The sequence below is a fragment of the Apis cerana genome, linkage group LG12, assembly GCF_029169275.1.
Source record: "Apis cerana isolate GH-2021 linkage group LG12, AcerK_1.0, whole genome shotgun sequence".
In the NCBI taxonomy this organism is placed as follows: domain Eukaryota; kingdom Metazoa; phylum Arthropoda; class Insecta; order Hymenoptera; family Apidae; genus Apis; species Apis cerana.
Window position 1 is genome coordinate 3,680,515 of NC_083863.1, and position 23,162 is coordinate 3,703,676.

The 23,162-nt window shown below is 25.6% G+C and overlaps 1 protein-coding gene across 15 annotated transcripts in view; it reads left to right on the forward strand.

Moving 5' to 3' along the window:
• The window catches only part of LOC108004198 (ankyrin repeat domain-containing protein 50), a 307,200-nt gene that overhangs the window by 280,336 nt on the left and 3,702 nt on the right, over positions 1 to 23,162 (forward strand). For 8 of the 15 annotated variants that reach the window (XM_017066936.3, XM_017066937.3, XM_062083372.1 and 5 more), the window contains 10 exons: positions 13,511 to 14,406; positions 15,210 to 15,740; positions 16,687 to 17,461; positions 18,624 to 18,797; positions 19,967 to 20,137; positions 20,380 to 20,691; positions 21,482 to 21,803; positions 21,939 to 22,185; positions 22,271 to 22,454; positions 22,941 to 23,157. In XM_017066936.3, the coding sequence (XP_016922425.1) occupies positions 14,081 to 14,406; positions 15,210 to 15,740; positions 16,687 to 17,461; positions 18,624 to 18,797; positions 19,967 to 20,137; positions 20,380 to 20,691; positions 21,482 to 21,803; positions 21,939 to 22,185; positions 22,271 to 22,454; positions 22,941 to 23,157 (3,259 nt within the window). In that variant the 5' untranslated portion in view covers positions 13,511 to 14,080. The remainder of the gene's footprint in view (positions 1 to 13,510; positions 14,407 to 15,209; positions 15,741 to 16,686; positions 17,462 to 18,623; positions 18,798 to 19,966; positions 20,138 to 20,379; positions 20,692 to 21,481; positions 21,804 to 21,938; positions 22,186 to 22,270; positions 22,455 to 22,940; positions 23,158 to 23,162) is intronic. The other 7 variants (XM_062083374.1, XM_062083369.1, XM_062083375.1 and 4 more) reach the window with 1 other exon arrangement.

Here is a 23,162-nt window from a genome sequence, read left to right on the forward strand (position 1 = left end):
CAGCTTTTATTTGATCTTTTGTCTTTGGATTGCCAATATTTATTTTGATATTTTATCTTCGAATATTCATTGTATAATTCCAGATAAATTATTTATTTTTGATATATAATCATATATACTATTTCCATAATTTTTCTAATTTGCTTTTTTTTCTTTTTCTCAAAAATTTATTTCAATTGGTCTCGGTACTTTTCTATATTTCGACATATAGGTAATAATTTATTTTAATATAAAAAATTAAAATTAAAAATAAATTTAAGAAAAACTGGATATGGATATATGTGCAAGAAAAATATTAATAATTATTATTAAAAAATTAAATAAGTATAAAATAATGATAAAAATAAATATCTAAAAAGATTAAAAATACTAAATATTATAATCAAAGAAAAAAACAATTGAAAGAAAAATTGCCCCATTTTTATTTTTTAAAATAAAAATATTACTAACAACAATTTAAAACTATATTTCTTTCTTTAATAATTAATTTCTTTCTTTAAATGAAGCATGTTATATCATTTGCTGTTACATATCTTTAATATTAAATATAAAAGTCACTACCAATTTATGCGATTAACTAACCAATAGATGGACATAGTATTACCTTTTTCTTTCATTCAGCAAGCATTTTCTTTGTAATAAATCAACCAGATTCGCAATTTATCTTTCGAAAGTGTTTAAATGAATTTCTCGAACGAAATACATTGTTGATTTTCCGACGATAATTCCAACCAACTTCTCCGCTATTCTCCATTCTATCGGAGTTTCTTGGGATTCGCACGTTTTAATTGTTATAAATCTGTCCCACGTCACCGTGAGAGCTCTATGAGAACGAGAAAGCGTGTTTTCCTTCGATTTCTCTCGCCATCAATTGTTTCTCTACTATTCAAGTTGCTTTCGAATATAATACTCGAGAGATGCAATTAAAATACATAAATCGAAGTTTCTTCTCGTCTTTTGTGAAAGATAAAAATTATAATATAAATAAAAAAAAATTTTTAAGAAGAAACAATTTAGAAAGAAAAATCAATGAAATTAAAATTGTCTATTATAACACAAAATTTTGCATTTTCCTATTTTTTTTTTTTTTGTTTCTTTTCAATTTTTCATACTCTTCCATCTTTATTTTTCTATTTTCTTTTTTTTAAATTTATTCATTCTTCCTCAACTTTGTGTACATTTCCTCATTAATAAGTATTAAAAATAAGTAAAAAAGTAAGTAAAATAAGTAAAAAATAAGTAAAAAAGAAATTCAATCATTGATTTTTAATACCGGTCTCAATCAATATTAATTCTGTTCACAATTTTTCTTTTTTATTCACATTTTTCAATCTCCCATATTTTCTCTTTATACATGTAAAATTATCTTTAGATATATTTAAGTGATTATACTTTAAATATAATTTTTAATAGTGTTTAATCATATTATATTGTTTAATTATTATTTAAATATTATAATGATAAAATTCATTATTTAGATTCAAATTTTTTAATTATATTCATAAAAATATAAATTTGAATAATCATCCATAATATAGTAATAAATAATTATTACAATATTTTTTAACAATGATTCGTACAAGCATTTAAAAATAATTTTTTAGTTATATTTTAAATGTTGTTATATAAAAAGAATTAAAAAAATTTATTTATTAATTAGATTATAACTAATTTTAAAAATTAATTAAAATTACATAAGGATCTGCAATAATTTTATTTTTTATCATTATTAAATTTAATTTTATAATAATTCTATAATACTGAATACTATAAAATTAATCCGTAAATAAAATATCATATAATAAAGGAATTATTTTTCTTATTTGAAAAAAAAATGTTAATTATTTAATTTATTTAATTTATAATTATTTGCAATCAATTATCAAATTTATTAACAATATAGATATATATAAAATCAATATTGAATTATGTATTTAATTTTAATATCATTAGTAAATATTATATAATATAATATAATGTTATAATATAATATAATATAATTAATTAGTTTAATTTTAATTTAATTAGTTTATCGTTAATCATTTTGATAAGATTTGTAACATTATAAATAATTATAAATATTATTACCTATTATAAGTCGATTTTGAATATTAAAATATTTACAAATATATAAAACATTATATAACAACAAATATATAAAATATTTACAAATATATATATTAATATGTTTGAGGAATCTTTAGAAATCAAAACAAAACACAACCGAAAAATTGGTATACAAACATTGTATAAAAATTCCAAGAACTATTCTATCTTCATTACATCATTATTTTACTCTATCTCTTTGTTTCACTTTATTTAGTAGAAACTTAAATTGCTTAATAATATATAAATTTCAACCAAAATTTTTATATATCAATTTTTGTCTTTTATCTTAGCCTCAAAGAATCAAAGATGTATATGACATGTATAAATGATTGATTAATATATATTTTTTTTCCATATTTATCATATTTTTCAAATATATTTATGAATAAAAAAACAATTTTTTCATTGCAATTTTTAAACATTATCAATAAATTAATATAAAATATAAATTTCCTAATATCTTTTATTTAATTTTGTTGCTTAATCTTTGATAATTTGTTTAAATCTCTCTTAGATTAAACAGAGAAAAAGTTAAAGCAACAGTCAAGTGGATCATACGAAGAACAACTTGTTTTGATCATCAAGGAGACTGCGATTCAGCTGCATGGTATTTGAAATTCATACAAAGCGAAGTCATGACAGACCTGACCTACTTAAGACTAGTGAATACCACAACCCTATTTGGATTGGAACGAATGTCTAGTCAACGATGTTCATTAAATTCATGTCTGGCAACAACAATGACGATTTAAAGGAAAAGATCTCGGTTATTCCATCATACCATTTCGTGTATCTCGGTTTATCATCTATTCCAGATTCGATTTTTCAATAGATCGATTCAATAGATACTGATCGAAGGTTCTTCTCGAGGATAAACGAAGGTTACTGGAATTTATCACAGTTTTCCCATTCCAGAAGGAAAGTTTTTTGAACAATGTTTAAAAGAAGATTTGTATTAATTGCCGATCTTTTCATTGTTTATCTTAAAAAAGAATAATTGAAAGCTTTATAGTAGAAGAAAGAAGCATTTAATCCTTTTAATGCTTTAAATCGATTTGTAACAATAATATAAAAAATATTTATAAAATTATTGCTTATGATTTTATAAAAAAACTTAAAATATTGATATCAGTATTTAGATTTTAAACAAAATTATCTTTATAAATTATCTTAAAAAATAAATCACATCATATAAATTATTTTTATTGAAATAAATATTACAAATGATATAAAAATTAGAAAAAAATTAACTTTATTTAATAAATAATTACTCAATAAAAATTAAAACTAAATTAGATTGATTTAAATAATTAATTAATTAATTATTTAATCCATAATCAATATTTGATATTTACGTATTTATTTATATTTTTATAATTTAATGATCTTAATAATCCTATACGCCTAATATTAATCATATCTTAAAAATAAAAATAAAAATATCATTCGTCATTGTTCTCATGACTCTTTTTGACAGATATATTTGTTATTATCTTTTGTTATTATCTCTTTTTATTAAAAAAAAATTACATCACTATATTAACCATAATTTTTTTACATTTTTCTTATATTGGAGATATATTTCAATAATTCGGCATTTAATAAGCCGAAATTATCAATCGAATTAACACATCGAAATCAATAACTTTTCAGATTATTGAAATTGTATTTTAATTATATTAAAATACTGTCATATTGATAAATTTTCGTTTCAATTTTCGATAATTTTTTCGAAATTCGGAACTATTTCCGATTTGCATCAAAATATAAAAAAATTAATTTTTATTAACAATAAATAATAATATAATTTATTATTATTTTATTAATTAAAAATATCATTTTTTATTAGTTGCAAAAGAAAAGCAAGTCTGACTATTTCTGGAACAATTTGCAAAACAAAGAAAACAACAGAAAAAAAATATTTATAATCATATAATTAATTATAAATCAAATTTGATTCCATACAGAAAAATTAGTATTATACGATGCGATTAACAAAAATATTAAAAAAAAAATTATTATTTTTGAAATATTATCATAAATATAGCAAAAAATCAATATTTATTATACATTATATGCACAATATATAAAAATACATAAAAAAATTTTTCTTTTTTCGAACATCAAAATCTTGTTTATATATTTTAACGTAAATGCTATCATAACGTAAATAAATCATTTCATTGTATTTATTTTTACGTGAACAGATCAAATTTATTTTGAAAAAAATATTATCTGCAGTTAAACTTATTATGAAGGAAGAAATATTTTATAATGCTATTGAAAATGGCGTATTGTCACAAGATATATATAAATATAAAAAAGATATTTATAAATCGCTTGTTTTTTTTATCGATATCTGCGTCTAAGTTTACAATGTAGAATTTTATTTTGAGTTACATTATACGTAATAATTCAAAAACTGTCGAAAATACCTACCCTTCTCTTGTTGCATGGTTTTCAATCGTGTGACGAATTGACATGTGAAAATCTATCATGATCTTTCAACTCTCGATACAAAATTTAAATACGTAAAAATTTCTTGGAAGAAATAAATTAAAACTAATGAAATTTTATGATTTTAAAATCAAAAATTAACAATAAGTAGTCGAACAGTGATGTCAAATCACTTTTAACTTATTTTAAAATAAAAAATATAAACAAAATATAAATAAACTTACAAAATATAAAAATTTTTATTTTTAAATTATACGAATAAAAAATATATATTTATTTGGAAATTAAAATTTAAAAATTACAATTGATTTATTATTAAATTCTAACAAATTAAACAAGTTCGTTAGAAAGTATCATCTTCTCCTATTTTTTCGTGATGTTATATTAAATCGCATTCGAAATTCCATTTCGCTTGTTGTTCTTTTCACAGAATATGATTATTCTGATATCAGAAACAGGATTTCATCAATCGTTATAAAAATCAAACAAAGCTTCTGAAAACTCGTCAGAAATAACGCGACACTTTCAATGCCTTTTATCCATACGCGAAGATTATCCAATTGCGCAAATAAATTAACCGATTCCGTTCTTCCATTCGAATTCGTTCTTTCAATCGGTTCGATCGCAAATTTGTTACCGTTAATTTGTCGACTACGATATCCTCGAGACAACATCGCAACATTGTTCACAGATAAAAACGAGCAGTGTGAACGTCGACAATGGGTTGTCCGTGTCAAGGTTTATCTATGCGGTTGATAGTTGAGGTAGGTCCGGGTCCAAATCGTCGCGGCATACGAGGGAATTTCGAAAATTCCCTATCAATGACGCGACGCACGCGATAAGCCAAAACCACCGGCATAGTCTGGATGGTCGAGCAGTAAATTTTCAGTGTACCCCAGTGCAAACAAAACGTTTGATTTGTATTGATGCCGGGCAATTTTCGTGAAACAGAAGTTCTAGTTATGAGGAATCTGCAAATATAATCGTCGAACTCTAGATTTCAATAATAAGTGTGTCTGTTTTTCTTAGAAAAAAATAAGAAATATTAAAAATATTCAGTATGTTTTTAATCTTGCGATGGTTTTATAATTTTTATTTTTTTCAATTCCTTTCTATTTTAATAATTCATATTTCATATTTTTGTTACATTTTTAATAAAAATTTTAATAATAAGAATAAATATTTTAATAATAAAACATTTAGATATAGAAAAAGATATTGAAAAGTTAAAAAAATTTTTTTTAATTGTAAAGTATAAGATTTTTCTTTAAAAAAGTAAAAAGAATTTATTACATTGTGAAAAATATCATAGTATATATAAATATGATATATACAAATATGATATAAAATTCGAACTTTTATAAAATTATAATTTTATTTATTTCTATTTGTTCTGCTATTCAAAATTTATTCAAATTTGAAATATACTCAAAAGTATTCCAATACAATTATCTTTTACAACAAAATATCTTTTAGTTATAAAATTATATATAAATCTATATGATATAATAATGAAATAATCAATTATAAATAATCGTATAATAAAAAAACACTTTTTGTTATTTGAAAAGTTTATATTAATTATCTACAATATAATACATAAATTATCTAATTATTCTAAATTATTAAGATTTTTTAAAATCTTCTTTAAAATTCAAATTATGTCAAAAGATAATTTAATTTAAAAAATATATTGATTTAAATTTTATAAATTTTATTATATAAAAGATAAGAAATACGTAAAATAATATTCTTCTGTCATGCTTATCTTTCATAAATCAAGTTTTATAAAATTTAAATTAAAATATTTCTTTAATTATTCTTGATCTTTCGATAAATCAAAATTCTTTTGAAATTACTTTTTATTTGAAAATTTTTTGTGAATAATTCTATTGATATAAATAAAAATAATGATACTTAGTAAGTGATGATATAATGATAGATGCTATATAAAAATATAATAAATATTATTTTTAATTGTTAGTTCATAATTAATCATAATATTGTAAAACTAAACTTGTCAAATTAAAATAACTCTGTCTCAAATTGATTATAGAATTAGAATATTTGCAAACAATATTTTATAAATTTATTTTAACTTTAAAAAGAAGAATTACAAAATTTAAAACAGAACTTGATCTCTATAATCTGAAATTTACTTCTATAAGTAAAACTTTCGATATCGGTATCTTCAAAAAAGAGATACACAGTCATTTATGAATACATCTTAAAAGAAAATTAATCTTTTTTGAAAAATCTGATCTTTATAAAAACTTGTATATTGTATAGATTATAATGGATTATATGTAGAATATTTTTCAACAGAAAAATTGTATACATTGAATTGAATACATGAAATCAATTTGATTCAAATTTTCGTCATTTTTTCATCATATTTTATACATTTTCATTATCAAATTTTTACAATAGAACAATAGAACTCTAATTATTTTATAATTTAAAATTTTATTTTATTTCGTATCATTTATATTTAAAAAAATAATATTAATTACTTTAGGAATCGATTTCATTTTTTGGAAGCAATATTTCATTAATAAAAAAATTTTACTCTGTATTATATAACTCATTATACATTCTTATAAAATTTTCATATAAGATATAATTATTGTTGGATTTAATGACATAATTTATTAGTTGAACTTTCATAAGAATTTTTTTTAACCGCCTATAAATTTATAAAATTTAAAAGACCCTGTTTAATTCAAAATGCAAACATGTTATTCTGGAATGTTAACGTATTCATAACATCGTAAATTAAGCGTGTTTTCATTTATGAGAGTATCAGATTTTCAAACGGAAGTCTCAACAAACGCAAATACACGGTGAGTAATAATTAGAAAAGTCAGTCGCCGAGGTATTTCCTTCTCATTAGTGGAACTAGTTTGTCATTGGCCCTCCACGTTTTCCCTCGTCTCAAGCGTACTCCCATAATTTCAATCCACCTGTCTACCGCGAACAGACAATTATCACGGTCGTTTAATACGAATTTCAGATCGTTCACCGTGCAACGAATAATACCGGAATCAGGCTTTTCATTAGATGTGACTGGATCTCTCTCCTCATTCGATAAACTGTTGTGAGTGGAAATAGGATTGTTTGTCACTTTGTTTATCGTAATCTTCGCGTGTAATAACGAATTGTGTAATAATATATTGGAATCATTGTAGAAAAATTTATCTTTTATAAATAATTAATATACTTTTTTTAAACAATTGTAAGAAATTCTGATTATTAAAATAAAGAAAATTTGTACAAAATTGTACATTCAAAATTTTTAATCTCTTTAATTTATGTAACAAATATTTTTAATATTTTTTAATATTTTCATAATAAATATTTATAACAATATATATATAATTTTTTTATAAGACATTCTGATTATTAAACTATAAGAAATATATATAAAATTGTATATTTAGGATTTTATAACTTTTTAATTTATATAATTACATAATAATTTATGTAATTAAAATGTTATTATATATTAAACATTTATATATAAACTTATGAATATAAAATAAAGTTAAATGTATGAATGAGATTTTATATAGTGTTTAATTATCTGAATTCTAGTTGAATTTTTATTATTACTGTTAAATGCTATTGAACTTATGTGAATATATCTTTAAAATATAAATATAAAAATGTAATAAAAAATATAATTAGAATATAATAATATAATTAGAAATTGATTCAAAATAAATAAAAAATTAATTCATAAATATTAAATAACTATTATGCTAAGAAAATTGTTTCTAAATTTATAATATTTGAATATAATAGTGCATAGCAATATTATTATGCATTTTAGAAAATTTATTATTATTTTATTACATTTTTATTTCAATTTTATGAAATGTTATATGAATATGAATTTCTATTAAATCAATAATTGAAATTAGATGAATTTTTATTATATGAGATGTACAATATCTTAACAAATTCATAAAAATCGAATTTTACAAAAATAAAGTTAAAATTCAAACTTAATATTTAAATTAATAATAAAACAATATCTGTTTTTTTCCATTTTATACATTGCTATTACACAGAAAGTAATAAAATCTTTTACATATAACATATATATTTATATATTACATATATTTTATTGCTCTTGATTTAAATTAATATTTTTCTTAATACGATATAAACACCATATGTTATTTACATTTGAATTTGAATGGCAATATGATATAAATAAATCTTAATAATGAATTTCTTCATATAATTATATATATTTTCTATATAATTTTTCATATTCTTATCTGTTAATTTCTAAAATAATGTAATAACAATAGTGAAGAAGATTTATGAACTTCTAATTGCACTTTTAAATATTTAAAATTTCATTCATATTCAGTATATAGACAATATTCGTGAAATATTTTTAAAAAGTGAATTCCATAATTAAATATAAAATAAACATAAAAATTTAAATATAAAATTGAAAATTATGATTTATTTATTGAGTTAGAAGCAACTTAAATTTATGTTAAATGAAGCAAGATAGACATAGAGAGAAATAGTTTTATATTTTATACTTCGTCATACTATCATGTCTATTTCTATTTCGTTTTGTCTAACTTAATAAATAAGTTTTATCCAACATTTAATTTCATTCAACATACATATTAACTTTTGTGTGCGTTTCAAGATATTCCATGAATATATTAATGTTCTTTACAGTGATTATATATCATACTGAATGCTTTAATAATTATTTTTTTAACATCATTAAATTTTTTAATGCATAGTAATATTCGACGAATATGTTATTAAAAAAAAATAATATATTTTATCCTCTTATTTATGATAACTTTTAAAAATCTTAATTCTTGACAAAAATTTCCAATTCAATTAAATCTAATCAAATGAATTTTAATAAGATTTAAACTTCGACCAACTTTTGAAAAACAAAGAAGAGAAAGAGAAAAAAAAACTAGAAAATAAAGTATTCAAATGCTGGCATTTATTAAGATGCAAGACTCTGGCCTAGACAGAAGAGGGTTGGCACGAAATAGTATAATTTCAATGCAAACAAGTGTCGAGAGAAATAACCAAATTCCCTTTAATTACTGACAATAGTAGTACAAAACAGCAAACTTCATTTGAAAAACAAATAAAAAAGATTTTCAGACTTTCAAACCAAGTTATATGCATTAATATATTTGTTACGGTTAAAATTACAAGAATAAGTAAACTTAGGATTACTATGGATTTAGTCTTATTACATAACAAAATTCTACAGATCTACAGAATATTTTTTTTATTAAAGGACACTATTTTGTGGTCATTTTTTTTTCTAGAACATTCGTTAATTATGATTTGAATTTGAACGCTAACTCGATTAAAGAATTCGTATGAAAAATAATTATTATTAATTTTTTTAAATAAATAGAAATTATTTATAAAAATCTGAAATTTTCTACAATAAAATTTTCATTAATAAAAATTCATTATTATATAGACATTACTATACATATTGAACAAATTAACTCTGAAATATTTGCAATATATTATGTTCCACAATGTAACATTAATTGAAAAAATGAAAACTAAAAAAAGAATAAATGAAGAAGTGTTTCATTTAAGACTTGTTACGCGACACAGGTCAGAGCATAGGTCATGTTCGATAACGTGATGTGAATTATGAATAGTTAGGATTTTAAAGAAGATTGAACGTTGACCCAATACATAGCCAAAGCATAAGATGAATGAGAAATAATCAATAATAATATTACAGATAACAATACAATGGAATTAACAAAAATATAAAGACTTAAACATCTGTTAATTACAAACTTTGACTAAGATTATATACGAAGAAATATTTATTTAGATTAATTTTTATTTAATGCGATATATTTAAAAACAAAAATCTACTTTTATGTGACAATTTTTGTTTCTCGATTTTTCTAGTTTGAATTTCTTTTTTTTTTCAGATTTTTAGAAAAATAACTAATTCTGCTGTTTGAATTTTATAAATAGTAATGGATACAAAAGAAATGAAGAATGAACACAAAATATTCCAAATAATAATTTATAATTTATAATTTATAATCATAATTTATATGTCTTTCAATTAAATAAAATATTATCAGTCATAATTCAATAATATTTCATTTATTTAACTCTTTTATTATCATACACGTTGCATATAACACATTGTGCTTCGATTTTATAAGATAAATGCATAATATCCTATCTATTTTCATTAGAAAGAGATTTATACAGATCTCAAAAATATTGGAACATCCGTAAATCGGAAATTCTTGAAATTATTTCAAACACTATTTTCTTTCATAAAAATTTTCGTTGCGGCCTTGTTAACAAGTTATTAACAAAAAACACTGGCTAATTATGGAATGCGTCGAATATGATAAATATTTTTTTATCGATAAAATATTACATGGAATGATATCAAAAACAATGAATAAATAAATAATATAGTATTCAACACTTTCTTTGAGATATATTATATATATTGGACTTGTTTGTTTTCGGTCGGCGACACGTAGCTGTGTCACAGCTCGACTAAACTACGCATGATTGGGCAACGTTTTTTTCTTACTAATTCGTTAACATAGTCGTAACCGAATATTTTTGCAAAGGAAAATGTTGCTTGAAATTATTTTAGAAATCTCTTTTGGAATATTCTCTATATATTATAATTATTAGTGTGCAATTGCAACATATTATTTTTCATTATTTTAAAACTTTCTTCTTGATTAACAAAAATTGTACATACTTATGATTAGGTAATAAATTTCAGGCTTGGACTGTGAACAGCAATTTTTTTCTTAAACGATAATAGAAAAAAAATGAATATACGAAATCCTAAAACAGAATATATGCAACATATATAGGTCTAACATACGATCATATCAACAGACGTTCTAATTATATCGTATGATAACAAAATTGTCGTCCATTCAACGCAATATTAATTCCTTACGACGATATCTCCGAAGTATCATTAGTTTCTAGCGCGAAATTGAGATACGTGATGTAATATCGAAAGTCATCACAAATTTTATTATACTTTAGAAATTCTGAATATTTTTATCTCTTTAAAATTTTATTTTTGATTAATTATATGGAACGTGAAATTTTAAATGAAATTAAATATTGATCTCATATCATTAAATTAAATTGTAAGTTGTTAAATAAGCATTCTAATAATCTCGAATCCAAATGTCTATCATATTTGTAATGCAACAATTGTTATGTTTGTCGATTGCATTGTTTGAAATTGAAATTAGTTTGTTTTTCATTACATAATCTATAAGATATCTATAAGAAAAATGTATAATTTCATTGAATTGTTGATGTAAAAAATTCATATATAGATTACTCGTATAACCAGCATTAATCGCACTTGTCATTTTACAATATGTAATTAAGCGTGATCTTTGAGAGTTTAGTTTACAACCATGCTTTATTGCTGGATCAGTGCTTTGTCCTACATCAAGAACCAATAAAATAAGAATATAATAGTACAGATAGCTAACGTTACAAAGTAAAGAAGAATATAAACGAACTGGTATTTTATCTTATATCAGAAACTACGACATAAAATAAATTCGATCCGTAATACGCTATCTGATGATGATACATCTCGAATAATAAAGCTATGTCGTCATGAAATATCCTCGATTGGCTATTTATCGATGTAAAAAAATCAAAAATACAAGGTTAAGTCAAGAATGTGAATATTTTTTTTGAATATTTTTTTTATTGGAATATTTTTCATCTGCACATGCATAATTTTTTATATGGCACATGATTGCTCATTTTGATGAAATATAGACACTTGACGATTTACTAAATTGATTTAACCAATCAAAGAATATCGACTTTGGAACTGAATATAAGATTTATTAAAATATCTATATTGGAGTTATCTATAGGTGGGTTCGTTAAAAATTGTTTGAAATGCTTTTCTAGAACAAAGATTGAAAGTAACAATACTTTCAAGGAATAAAATGTTGAAATTGACAATGCTTCTTTCTATGTTTCTAAAAATTATATAATTCCATAGATTAAGTGCAGTTTACATTTTATAAGTTATTGGTAATCTCGTTGTAGATATATTGCTTTCTAGTAAACTTAACTCGCGGCGATTAATTTTCAGTTTGACAATAAGAATTTTCATGTGACAACCATCGCATAATAAAAATTTTGTTAACTTTTGCGAGAATTTAAAATATTTATTACTAAAATTGAGTTCAATTATTTACTAAACATGTAAACCAGATTGAAAGTTATAAAATAGGAAATATTACTGTCTTGAGAATATTGATTTATGCCAATATTGTTATTATTATAAAACAATTGGAAACTAGTTACAAATTCTTATATAAGATAAAAATGTTGGAATTTTTAAATCGATTATAGTTTCGAAACAAAGGATCATATTTCGTATTGAAAAGAAACGTTCTAAGAAACTTAAAATAAAATTTCCGAAATTTTTTTATTACATTTGATAATGTTCAAAATTTTCAAAAATTTCCAAATTTTCTCGAATTTTAATGCGAATCAATTTGATTTTTTTTTTATCCTAAATTAAAAGAAATAGCTTTTCGACAAGCTGTCTGAATTTATAAACTCATCTTTACATAAACGGTATTAAATAGAATTTATAAAACGATTTATTAATAAAGTTATAAATAAATTTGAAACATGAGGATATTATTTCAACTTAAGTATTAAACTTCATATTTTATTCAATCGTGGCTTAACTCCGTTTCATCCGATATCTTCAAATATTTATAACACGTACGTTAAGAAGCTACTATACCAAAATACTATACGAAAATGCAACACGAAATACGAAACCATAGTAAAAAATTTACTTGTTTAATTTGATGGATTTACTTAATCCAACATAAATATATGTAATATATAATTTTCTCTGTTCCAGGCGTAAAATAGCTATGCAGCGATACGAAGCGCGGTGCTCGTCCGCGACGAGGCGATGAGAAGGCTGAATGGAGGCCGAGGAAGCCTCAGAGCCCCCTGGGGCTCCGACGAATTTTCCCTCAGAGAAGCACAACAAGATGAACCGTAGTCGCACACCGTATTCATTTTTTAACTAAATCATCAACTACCTTTGCAACTTGTACAAAATTGCAATTAAAATATAAACAATTGATTGTCAACCAACGAAATAATCAAAACTTTCGATCCACTTTGAAGAAACGATTTTGAAGAAACCGCGTTTTTACATATCTACGAACAGGGCGATCGATCATCCAATTAGTTTAGAAAATTCAAACAGCAGACCTCTTCACGAACACGGCCTCTGATATATTTCTCATCCAGACGCACAAACCACTTCGAACCACTTCGGAATTGTGTTTGATATGAACGTAAATCTGAAAGAAAAAAATCTATTAACGCGCGATAACCAAGAGTTCTGAGCAACGAAGTGTAATTACGATTAGAATCGTTTAACTCTTATTAAATAAGGAAGGAACAATTGTTTGGAAAGATGGCCGCACCGGTGATAGAGAAGAAACGATTTTTTTGCCGCGAATGGGCGTTCACCAAATTGTCCCATTGTTTGGAGCAAAGGCCAGCCTCGAAAACCTGCGGTGTTCTGGTCGTCGGTGGTCCAGGAAGCGGGAAAACTGCGTTCAGTGCGGAATTAGCTTGGCCATCGGCCGGTGCCAATGCCAGACATCAAAGATCTTTGAACAGGAGATTATTAGCCAGGCACTTTTGCCAAGCTAGGAGCGAGGCATCCTTGTCACCAGCACAATTCGTCAGATCCCTAGTTGCTCAACTTCTGCAACCCGGTTCGGATGGAATTCATAGGTAAATTTGAGGATTTAATTTCTTTAGACTAGTTTTCCCTTAAATGACAATTTGTTTTGCTGAAGAGTGTTGAAAGTAAAGTTATGAACAATACTTCCTCTAGCATTAAAAATAGCTCGATTTCCTTTCCACATGTGAATATTTGATATTATCTATTGTGTCAGATGTCACGTGATGGTGTTTAATTTTAACAGAAAGCTAACATAATAATAATCGTACATTTTGCTTGGAAAATTTTTTTGCAATTACTTTAGTTTCCGCTCGGCTATCCCGAAGTTTGAATATGAGAATATGAGACTTTAGAGCAGCACTGTATACCATTTTATAAGCAATTCTGAAAAATAAATTATGGAGAGGTTGAAACTTCAGCTTTTACTTTCTGCATTATTTATTGCGCATAGCTCTTTATGGCTATTTGGACGATACAAACAATATTGAACAGCATTGTTTTTCAAAACCAGTTTTTACTCTTGGCTCAGGTTTCCTCATACGTTGAATTTGGTTTTATTATATTTTGCTAATCCTATTTCATTACTATTCTCTATTACTTATATTATTCTAAATATTGTCTATGATTATCCTTTGTTTCTAAGTAACAGTATTGAGCCTATTTTATTATAAGTATTTATATAATATATCCTGTACATGATATTGCATGCAACTGCTGAATATCCTTATATTGGACTCTTTAATAACTACTTAAGTTCACTAATACAATGGTCAAAATCAAATAATAATTTCATAAATTTATACACATATATTTCATACACGCAAAGTTTTAATTTTTTTCAAATATTCCTTAGGGTGTCTTCGAGCTCTCCAATACCAGGAAGCACAACGACCACCAATGCCACAACAGTACCATTAACATCGAGGGAAATGGTGGCAGAAGCGTACGCGGAAAAGCTTAGAACCGATCCAGAAATACAGGCAGCCTTGCAACCAGATGTTCTTGACAGAGATCCCGATGACGCTTTAAAGAAGGCACTACTATTTCCTCTTCTCGAGTTGGAACCACCAAAAAATTGTCTGTTTCTGTTAGTCGATTCCATCGACGAAGGTCAAACTTTGGATCTCCCACAAACTGGTACCAGAGATTCAAGAAGGGAAAATGATAATGTTAGTAGAACGATTGCTGAATTGTTGGCTAATCATCATCACCTGTTCCCTCAATGGTTACTGTTGGTTTGTACTGCTCGGCGTCAGAGCAAACCGATCTCGAGGATGTTCAGTGGCTTCCGGAAAATCCCTTTGGATGATTTAAGGAAGTCCTTAGTGGTCAGAGACATTCAGCAATATATTCTCGCTCGGTTAGATCAAGAAGATGCGCTCAGGTGTGTATTAGATTTCTTTCTTTCATAGTGTTTATATGAAAACATTGACTTTTTTTTCTGATTAATGAATTTAATCTTTTATCCTTTATATAGGATGAAAGAAGCATTTAAAATAATATTACTCGTTTACTTTTGTTAATAAGTATTAATAACATCAATCAAACTTGCTTAATTTCAAGGAGAATGCACAATTTAATAATTGATTATCTTGTAAGTGTAGAAAGAATATTAAGATTATCTTTTTTAAATAAAATCACATATTTTTTATTTACATTGTAACAAAGCCTTCATATTCTGATAAAAATTTATTGTCTGAAAGTAATTCATTTTCAATTATCAAGTAAAAGTAAATTGTTGGATTTGTATTAAAACATTTGCTTCAGATCATCCTGTATAATTGATATTAAAGAAAAAAAGAATTTGTTACTTTAAAAAATGTGATTTCACTAATTTTAATTTTTATATAATCTAGCAGTGAAGACATTAAAGACATTAAAGACATATTATCCAATATTGAATATATTGAAATATTGAAATATGTTGTTGAAGATCATTTTATTTCTCTTTATACTTGTATTTAATTTTCAAATAATACAAAAATTTGATATTAATACTCGTGAGACATTGTTGAAAAATTTGTTCTAGAGATTAAAATAAATATTAAATTTGATATACATAAATTTTTTATTAACTTATAAGCAAAAATAGATAATCGTTATATCATTCTTCACATAAAAATTATTTGTGTGAAAAATATTTTTGTGTATAATTCGAAAAATAAAGCCAATTGTAAAAAAAAAATATATTCAAAATAATAACAATCCTTAATAACCTATTTCAATATGATGACATTTTTTCGATCAAAAAAAAAACAGATATATTTTTTTTTATAAAATAATTAATAATAGATAAAGCGATAAAAACGACTGAATTTTCATTCACCCAGGCAGCACATCTCGCGCGACACAGCCGAGATGCTAAACCAGCTGCACATCAAGAGCAATGGCTGTTTCCTGTACCTAGAAAAAGTTCTCGACGGCGTGGCCGAGAACTTTATCGTGCTACGCGAGGTTCGCGAGATACCAGGCACTCTGAACGGTCTCTACCTATGGCTGTGTCAAAGACTCTTCAGTAGAAAGCAATTTGCCAAAGTTCAACCTTTGCTAAACGTGATACTGGCCGCGAAACTACCAATCACACAAGAGATACTCTACAAATGCGTAAAAACAGCATGCACGAGTATCACCATAGAAGACTTCAATCGACGTTTGCACCTTTTACGCAGAGTCATCTCTGTCTCTCGTGCAGGAGCGTTAATGTTATTCCATCATAGTTTCGCAGAATGGTTGCTGGACGTAAAACATTGCACGCAGAAATATTTATGTTCCGCTATTGAGGGTCACGCAATGCTGGCCGCTTATTATACTCTTCGTGGACCGGAATTAAACGCTGACGAGATCTGCGTGTTAGGACAACATCTGCAACGAGCCATAACAAGTATAGCTACTACAAATTGTAATCTGGATGTGCATACGCTTCAAGTGGTTTGGATGGTAGGCAGTGGAGCGCCTATAGAAGACTGTTACCTGGATAGTTCTGAATGTATTCTCTGGCCCAGGCAAGAGGTGAAATTGTTGAAGTTGTTGATTGATGCCGGAGCCAAACCATCCGAGAAAATTGTCGAAGATGATGCCAATAAGGATGCTGTCTCTTCTAGTCAAGTAATTAATAATAATCTTTAGCAGTTTATTTTCAGGAATAATTAATCCATTAGGTAGATAATCTGTAGATCATCCAAAAAAAAAATTTCTCTGGAACGAGTTTTTATTTCTATTGAAAAAGTTTAAAACTCTTTTCATTTAATGATCATTTTTATATATTAAATTAGAAGTTGTGATAATTACAATAAAAGTTGGATAACTATATAAAATAATTTATGGCATAAATTCCTGGTAAACTCAACTGTGAAGATTCGTCTGTAACTATAACGAATCTCTTACTCAACAGAATTATCAGCAGAGATGTTGCCAGAAGGGATTCTACGTGTCTAGTGTTTGACATCAAGTTCTACGTTAAGGATAGAGTAGCTAAACAGAGACAGTACGCTGTTTTCTTTATTGTTAAAAATGATTCCCCTTTGGCAAATTTCTGCATAAGAACAGTGATGTCATATTAGTATAGTACGCATTACATGACGGATATAAAGGAAATCGTTTTCTTGTAGTTTGTTCATGTTGCTACTTTGTAATGTCACTGACAGCTATTTTGTTTATTTGACAACTCTGCTATATGAAAACATTCTCTATTATATGGAAGCATATGAATGTCACATTGCTTTTCTACTTCTCTATTATCTACTATCGATCATTTTGTTCCATATACTAGCAACTCTGTTCAATATTCATCTCCATCATTCTGAGGATTTCTCTTAACATCTATAACAAAACTTATATATTTATTTTAATTTTTGAATTAATATAAAAAAAAATCTCTTTCTGTTTCATTCATTGTATTTGTTTATGTTTAATGAAATATAAAGACAATTCCGAGTTGAAGATCATTAATAGATTAGAAATTAAATTTATATTTCGGTACATATTTTATAAATATCTTTTTTAGATCTCGATTTTAGTCGATTAATTATCAATTTTTATTTCAGGATTTTTTCAAATTTTTTCAAAATCTAGAATAATAAAAAATTAGAAAATAAAAAAAAAATCTAGATTGTTTGTATCATATTTGAAAGAAATATGAAATTATTAAAGAGAATTAAATTATGATTCTTCAAAGTGAATTTTTCTTCATCTTGTTTTTTTCTTTTTCAAATACAATTCCTTTGTAGAAATGAAATTTATATAAGAGATAAAATGATCTTTGTCGCAGGTTTCGCAAGATGTAAGCCCTATGGATGAATCTCCCAGCGAACCATTAACGGAACTACTCGGCGAAAGCGGGGACATCAATCAAGCTGATTCTTGCGGACGAACAGTACTGCACACGCTTGCTGCAGATGGTAATGCATCTCTGCTGGAGCTGGCTCTAGCGACGTGTCCACAGGTAAGAATCCCCATTTTTAAAGCGCAACATCATCATTTGTAGTAACCTATCATTGGAAACATTTTCAAAAGCATCGATCAACGTTCACCATATATATATATGTATATAGAACGTATATAGAAACGTATATATAACGTATATATAACGTATATACGTTTTTATATATAAATATGTAAAAAATCGCAAAATTTGAAAAAAATAAACTTTCGCCATTTTTAAAACATAAAATAAAATCTTTTTATAAGATAAATTTTGCAAAATTATTTGTTAATATATATGCAGTAATATGAATCAGTTTCTATTATATTTGTGTTAAATCATTCACAAATTCTTATAATTCCCAATGAGGAAGAAATAAAGCAATGAAAAGAAGCTCAATTCATAAAAAATTTAAACATACAGAAGATATGTTTTATAAAAATAGAAGATATAGAAGATCGAGAGATTAAAACAAAATTGGTGTATAAAAATGTTAGTTGAAAATAATTTATTTAGTAATTTAAGTTTTTATTCGTTTTTATTTATTATTATTTATTTAAGTTTTTATTTTATTTTATTTAAAGCAAGATGAAAATAGGATTAAAATATTTTTGCATTTTCCATTTCGATTCATCAAATGGAAATTTGAATTGTTTAACTAAATAAATATATTTCAACTAATAAATTTTTATATATCGATATTTTTATTTGTTTTGATTTTTAGAATCGATCTTTCAAAGCTTTAATACTATTTATAAATGAAATTAGGCTTAATGCAAAGATGATTATAAAATATTAATCAAAACATTACCTCTTTCCTATTATCGTAAATATAATATCTGTCAAAAATTTACAACTGCAATATATTATTCAAAATGAATTTTTTAAAATAAGTGTTTAATATATAAGTATAGTTATATAAAATATAATATATATACATAGTATGGTTTAGAAAATATGTTAAATTTTTGATAAAAAGAATTTTTTTTTAAATATAATTTAAATTGAAACATACAATTATTTAAAAATAAATATTTAAAAATATAAAATAAATTATTTAAAAATATAATTTATTTAAAAAATTTAAAAAAAAATATAAAGATAAAAAAAATATTCTATATGAAGTAGATATTCACATAAATTGAATTTCTTTATATCACACATATATTTTAAAATTTTTAATTTCATAGGCAAAGTTGGAAGCTACTGATCGTCACGGTCAAACACCTTTGAATCTTGCTGCCAGGCATGGTTATGCGGATGTGGTACGAGTTTTGTTGGCTGCTGGGGCTTGTGCAGATCATGCTGACTGCGATGGATGGACAGCTCTCAGGGCTGCTGCCTGGGGTGGACATACTCAGGTAATTATTAAAAGATAAATAAATAATCATTAAATAATCAATAAAAGATAATAATAAGAAAGAACATTACATTATCATCTATCCTCGACGATCATCATCTTTCTTTCTATTAAAATTAAACAAATAAAATCGTTAAAATATTGTATTATATACATACATATGAATATTTAATTGGAGGGGATTGCAAATATTGAAATGTAATAAGAAGTGAAAGGAATATAAATAGTGAAATAAAAATATAGGTAGTCGAAATGCTGCTGGAGCACGGAGCAATGGTGGATTGCGCCGATTGGGATCAACGAACCGCGCTCAGAGCAGCCGCTTGGGGTGGCCACGAGGACATCGTTAAAGCGCTTCTCCAGCATGGCGCCGACGTGAACAGAACAGATGACGAGGGTAGAACCGCCTTAATTGCCGCTGCTTACATGGGTCACAGCGAGATCGTCGAACATCTTCTAGACTTTGGCGCGGAGATCGATCATGCCGATAATGATGGAAGGACTGCACTCAGCGTCGCTGCCCTCTGTGTCCCTTCCAATCATGGCTATGCAAAAGTTAGTTATGTTCCCCTCGTATTCGTGAATGTTTATCGCGCAAGAAAAACGCGTAATGGGACAAATGAAGATGAGATATTTGCAAGATTTATTGCTGTACAAACACAAATAATATTTTTTGTTTTACGTACTTCTAACGATGAAACTTAAATTTATTTAATATCATTCCATTATCGTGTCATACTATTTTTTATTACCACATATCATGATCTATATACATCTAAAACACATAAGAAAATTGAAAGTGTACGAGAAATTAAAGAATTAAGCCTAGAAAGACTTAGACTCAAGAAAGTTTATAGTTATGTAGAGAAAAAAGAAAATAAAAATAAATATATGTAATTTCATACGAATGCTGAAATTAAAAAAATGACAATAAATAATTTTTTAAAAATTTTTAAAATGAAAAAAATAATTTTTTTCTTTTTTTTAAATTTTCTAAATGAGAATGTTTCTTAAATGAGCTCGAGTCCTCTTCTTTCTAGGATTAATTGATTTATACAAATTGTAACAGACATTATAAATCTTTAATCATCTTAATATAAACATTGTTTGATTAAATACCATGAAAGATTAAAACAAAATATAAATATAATATAATATAAGAATAAATGTTGAATAAATATAAAATAAATGTCTATATATATATATATATATATATATATATAAAACGATCAAATCATTTAAGAAGCATGTAAAAGTTTTTAATTTCATTGAAACATGAAAAATTATTTACTAGCAAAATCTCTTATAATTGTCTTTACTAAACGAATATAATCTTCTGTCACAGGTAGTTACGATTCTATTGGAAAGAGGAGCTGCAGTCGATCATCAAGATAAGGATGGTATGACACCATTGTTAGTGGCTGCATTCGAAGGACATAGAGACGTTTGTGAATTATTGTTGGAATACGAGGCAGATGTAGATCATTGCGATGCTACAGGTCGCACACCTTTATGGGCAGCTGCTAGCATGGGCCATGGATCAGTGGTTGCTCTTCTCTTATTCTGGGGATGTTACGTTGATAGCATTGATAACGAGGGCAGGACAGTTTTGAGTGTAGCTGCTGCTCAAGGTGGCACAGATGTAGTAAAACAATTATTAGATCGAGGTATAATATTTCTTCTTTTCCAAATTTTCTACTTTTTTTTTCTTGTTCTTTTTATTTTTTTCTTCTCTTTTCCTTTTCCAATTAATTTCATTATTAAATTACAAACAAAGTGATTATAAAATTTTTGATTTTTAGGCTTAGATGAACAACATAGAGACAATTCAGGTTGGACACCCTTACATTATGCAGCATTTGAAGGTCACATCGATGTTTGTGAAGCATTACTAGAAGCAGGAGCCAAAATTGATGAAACTGACAATGATGGAAAAGGTGCACTAATGTTGGCTGCACAAGAAGGACACGCTGCATTAGTTGAAAGATTGTTAGAACAGCATGGAGCGCCAATTGATCAACATGCTCATGATGGAAAAACTGCTCTCAGGTAACTTGATAATGATATTCTAATATGTATTTTGTATAAATTTTATTTTTTAAGATATCTTCAGAATAATAAAAAACTGTTACAGACTTGCAGCTTTGGAAGGTCATTATGATACTGTTAGGATACTATTAGCTCATAATGCAGATGTGAATGCAAAAGATGCTGATGGAAGAAGCACTCTTTATATTCTTGCTCTAGAGAACAGATTGGCAATGGCACGATTTTTGTTGGAGCATGCCCGAGCAGATGTAGAAAGCAGGGATTCAGAAGTAAATGAAAAATTTTTATAATAATTTAAATCTTATACAAATCGTAGAAAAATTTATAATCTTCTTAATAAATAAAATAGACTTATTCTATAAAAATATATCATTGAAAATTTTTGTCAAATTGAAGATTTTATTTTTATAAGTTGATTTTTATATCATTTTCAATACTTTTTTATTTTTTTTCATGTGATTTTATGCACAATATTACATTAACACATATAATATTGTTAAAATTCATATTACATTAATATTGTTCAAAAATTTTTAACATTTTATTTCTATTGTTTATTTGAAAAAATTAAATTGAAAAAAATTTACAAATTTTTATACAATTTAATATTGCTTCTAGAAATAAACTATTCCAACATTCGATCATATCATATTTTAATTTATATCAAAATAACAAAAGTTTTATTTAGAATATGAAAATTAGAATATGAATATTTTATTAGAATATAAAATTATAAATTTAATATAATATTACAGGGACGAACTCCTCTGCATGTAAGTGCTTGGCAGGGACATGTCGAAATGGTAGCTTTGTTATTAACAGAAGGTAGTGCCAGTGTAAATGCTTGTGACAATGAGAATAGAACTCCTTTACATTCTGCAGCCTGGCAAGGTCATGCAGCCATTGTCAGATTGCTCCTTGAACATGGAGCAACTCCTGATCATACTTGTAATCAAGGAGCAACAGCTTTAGGTAAT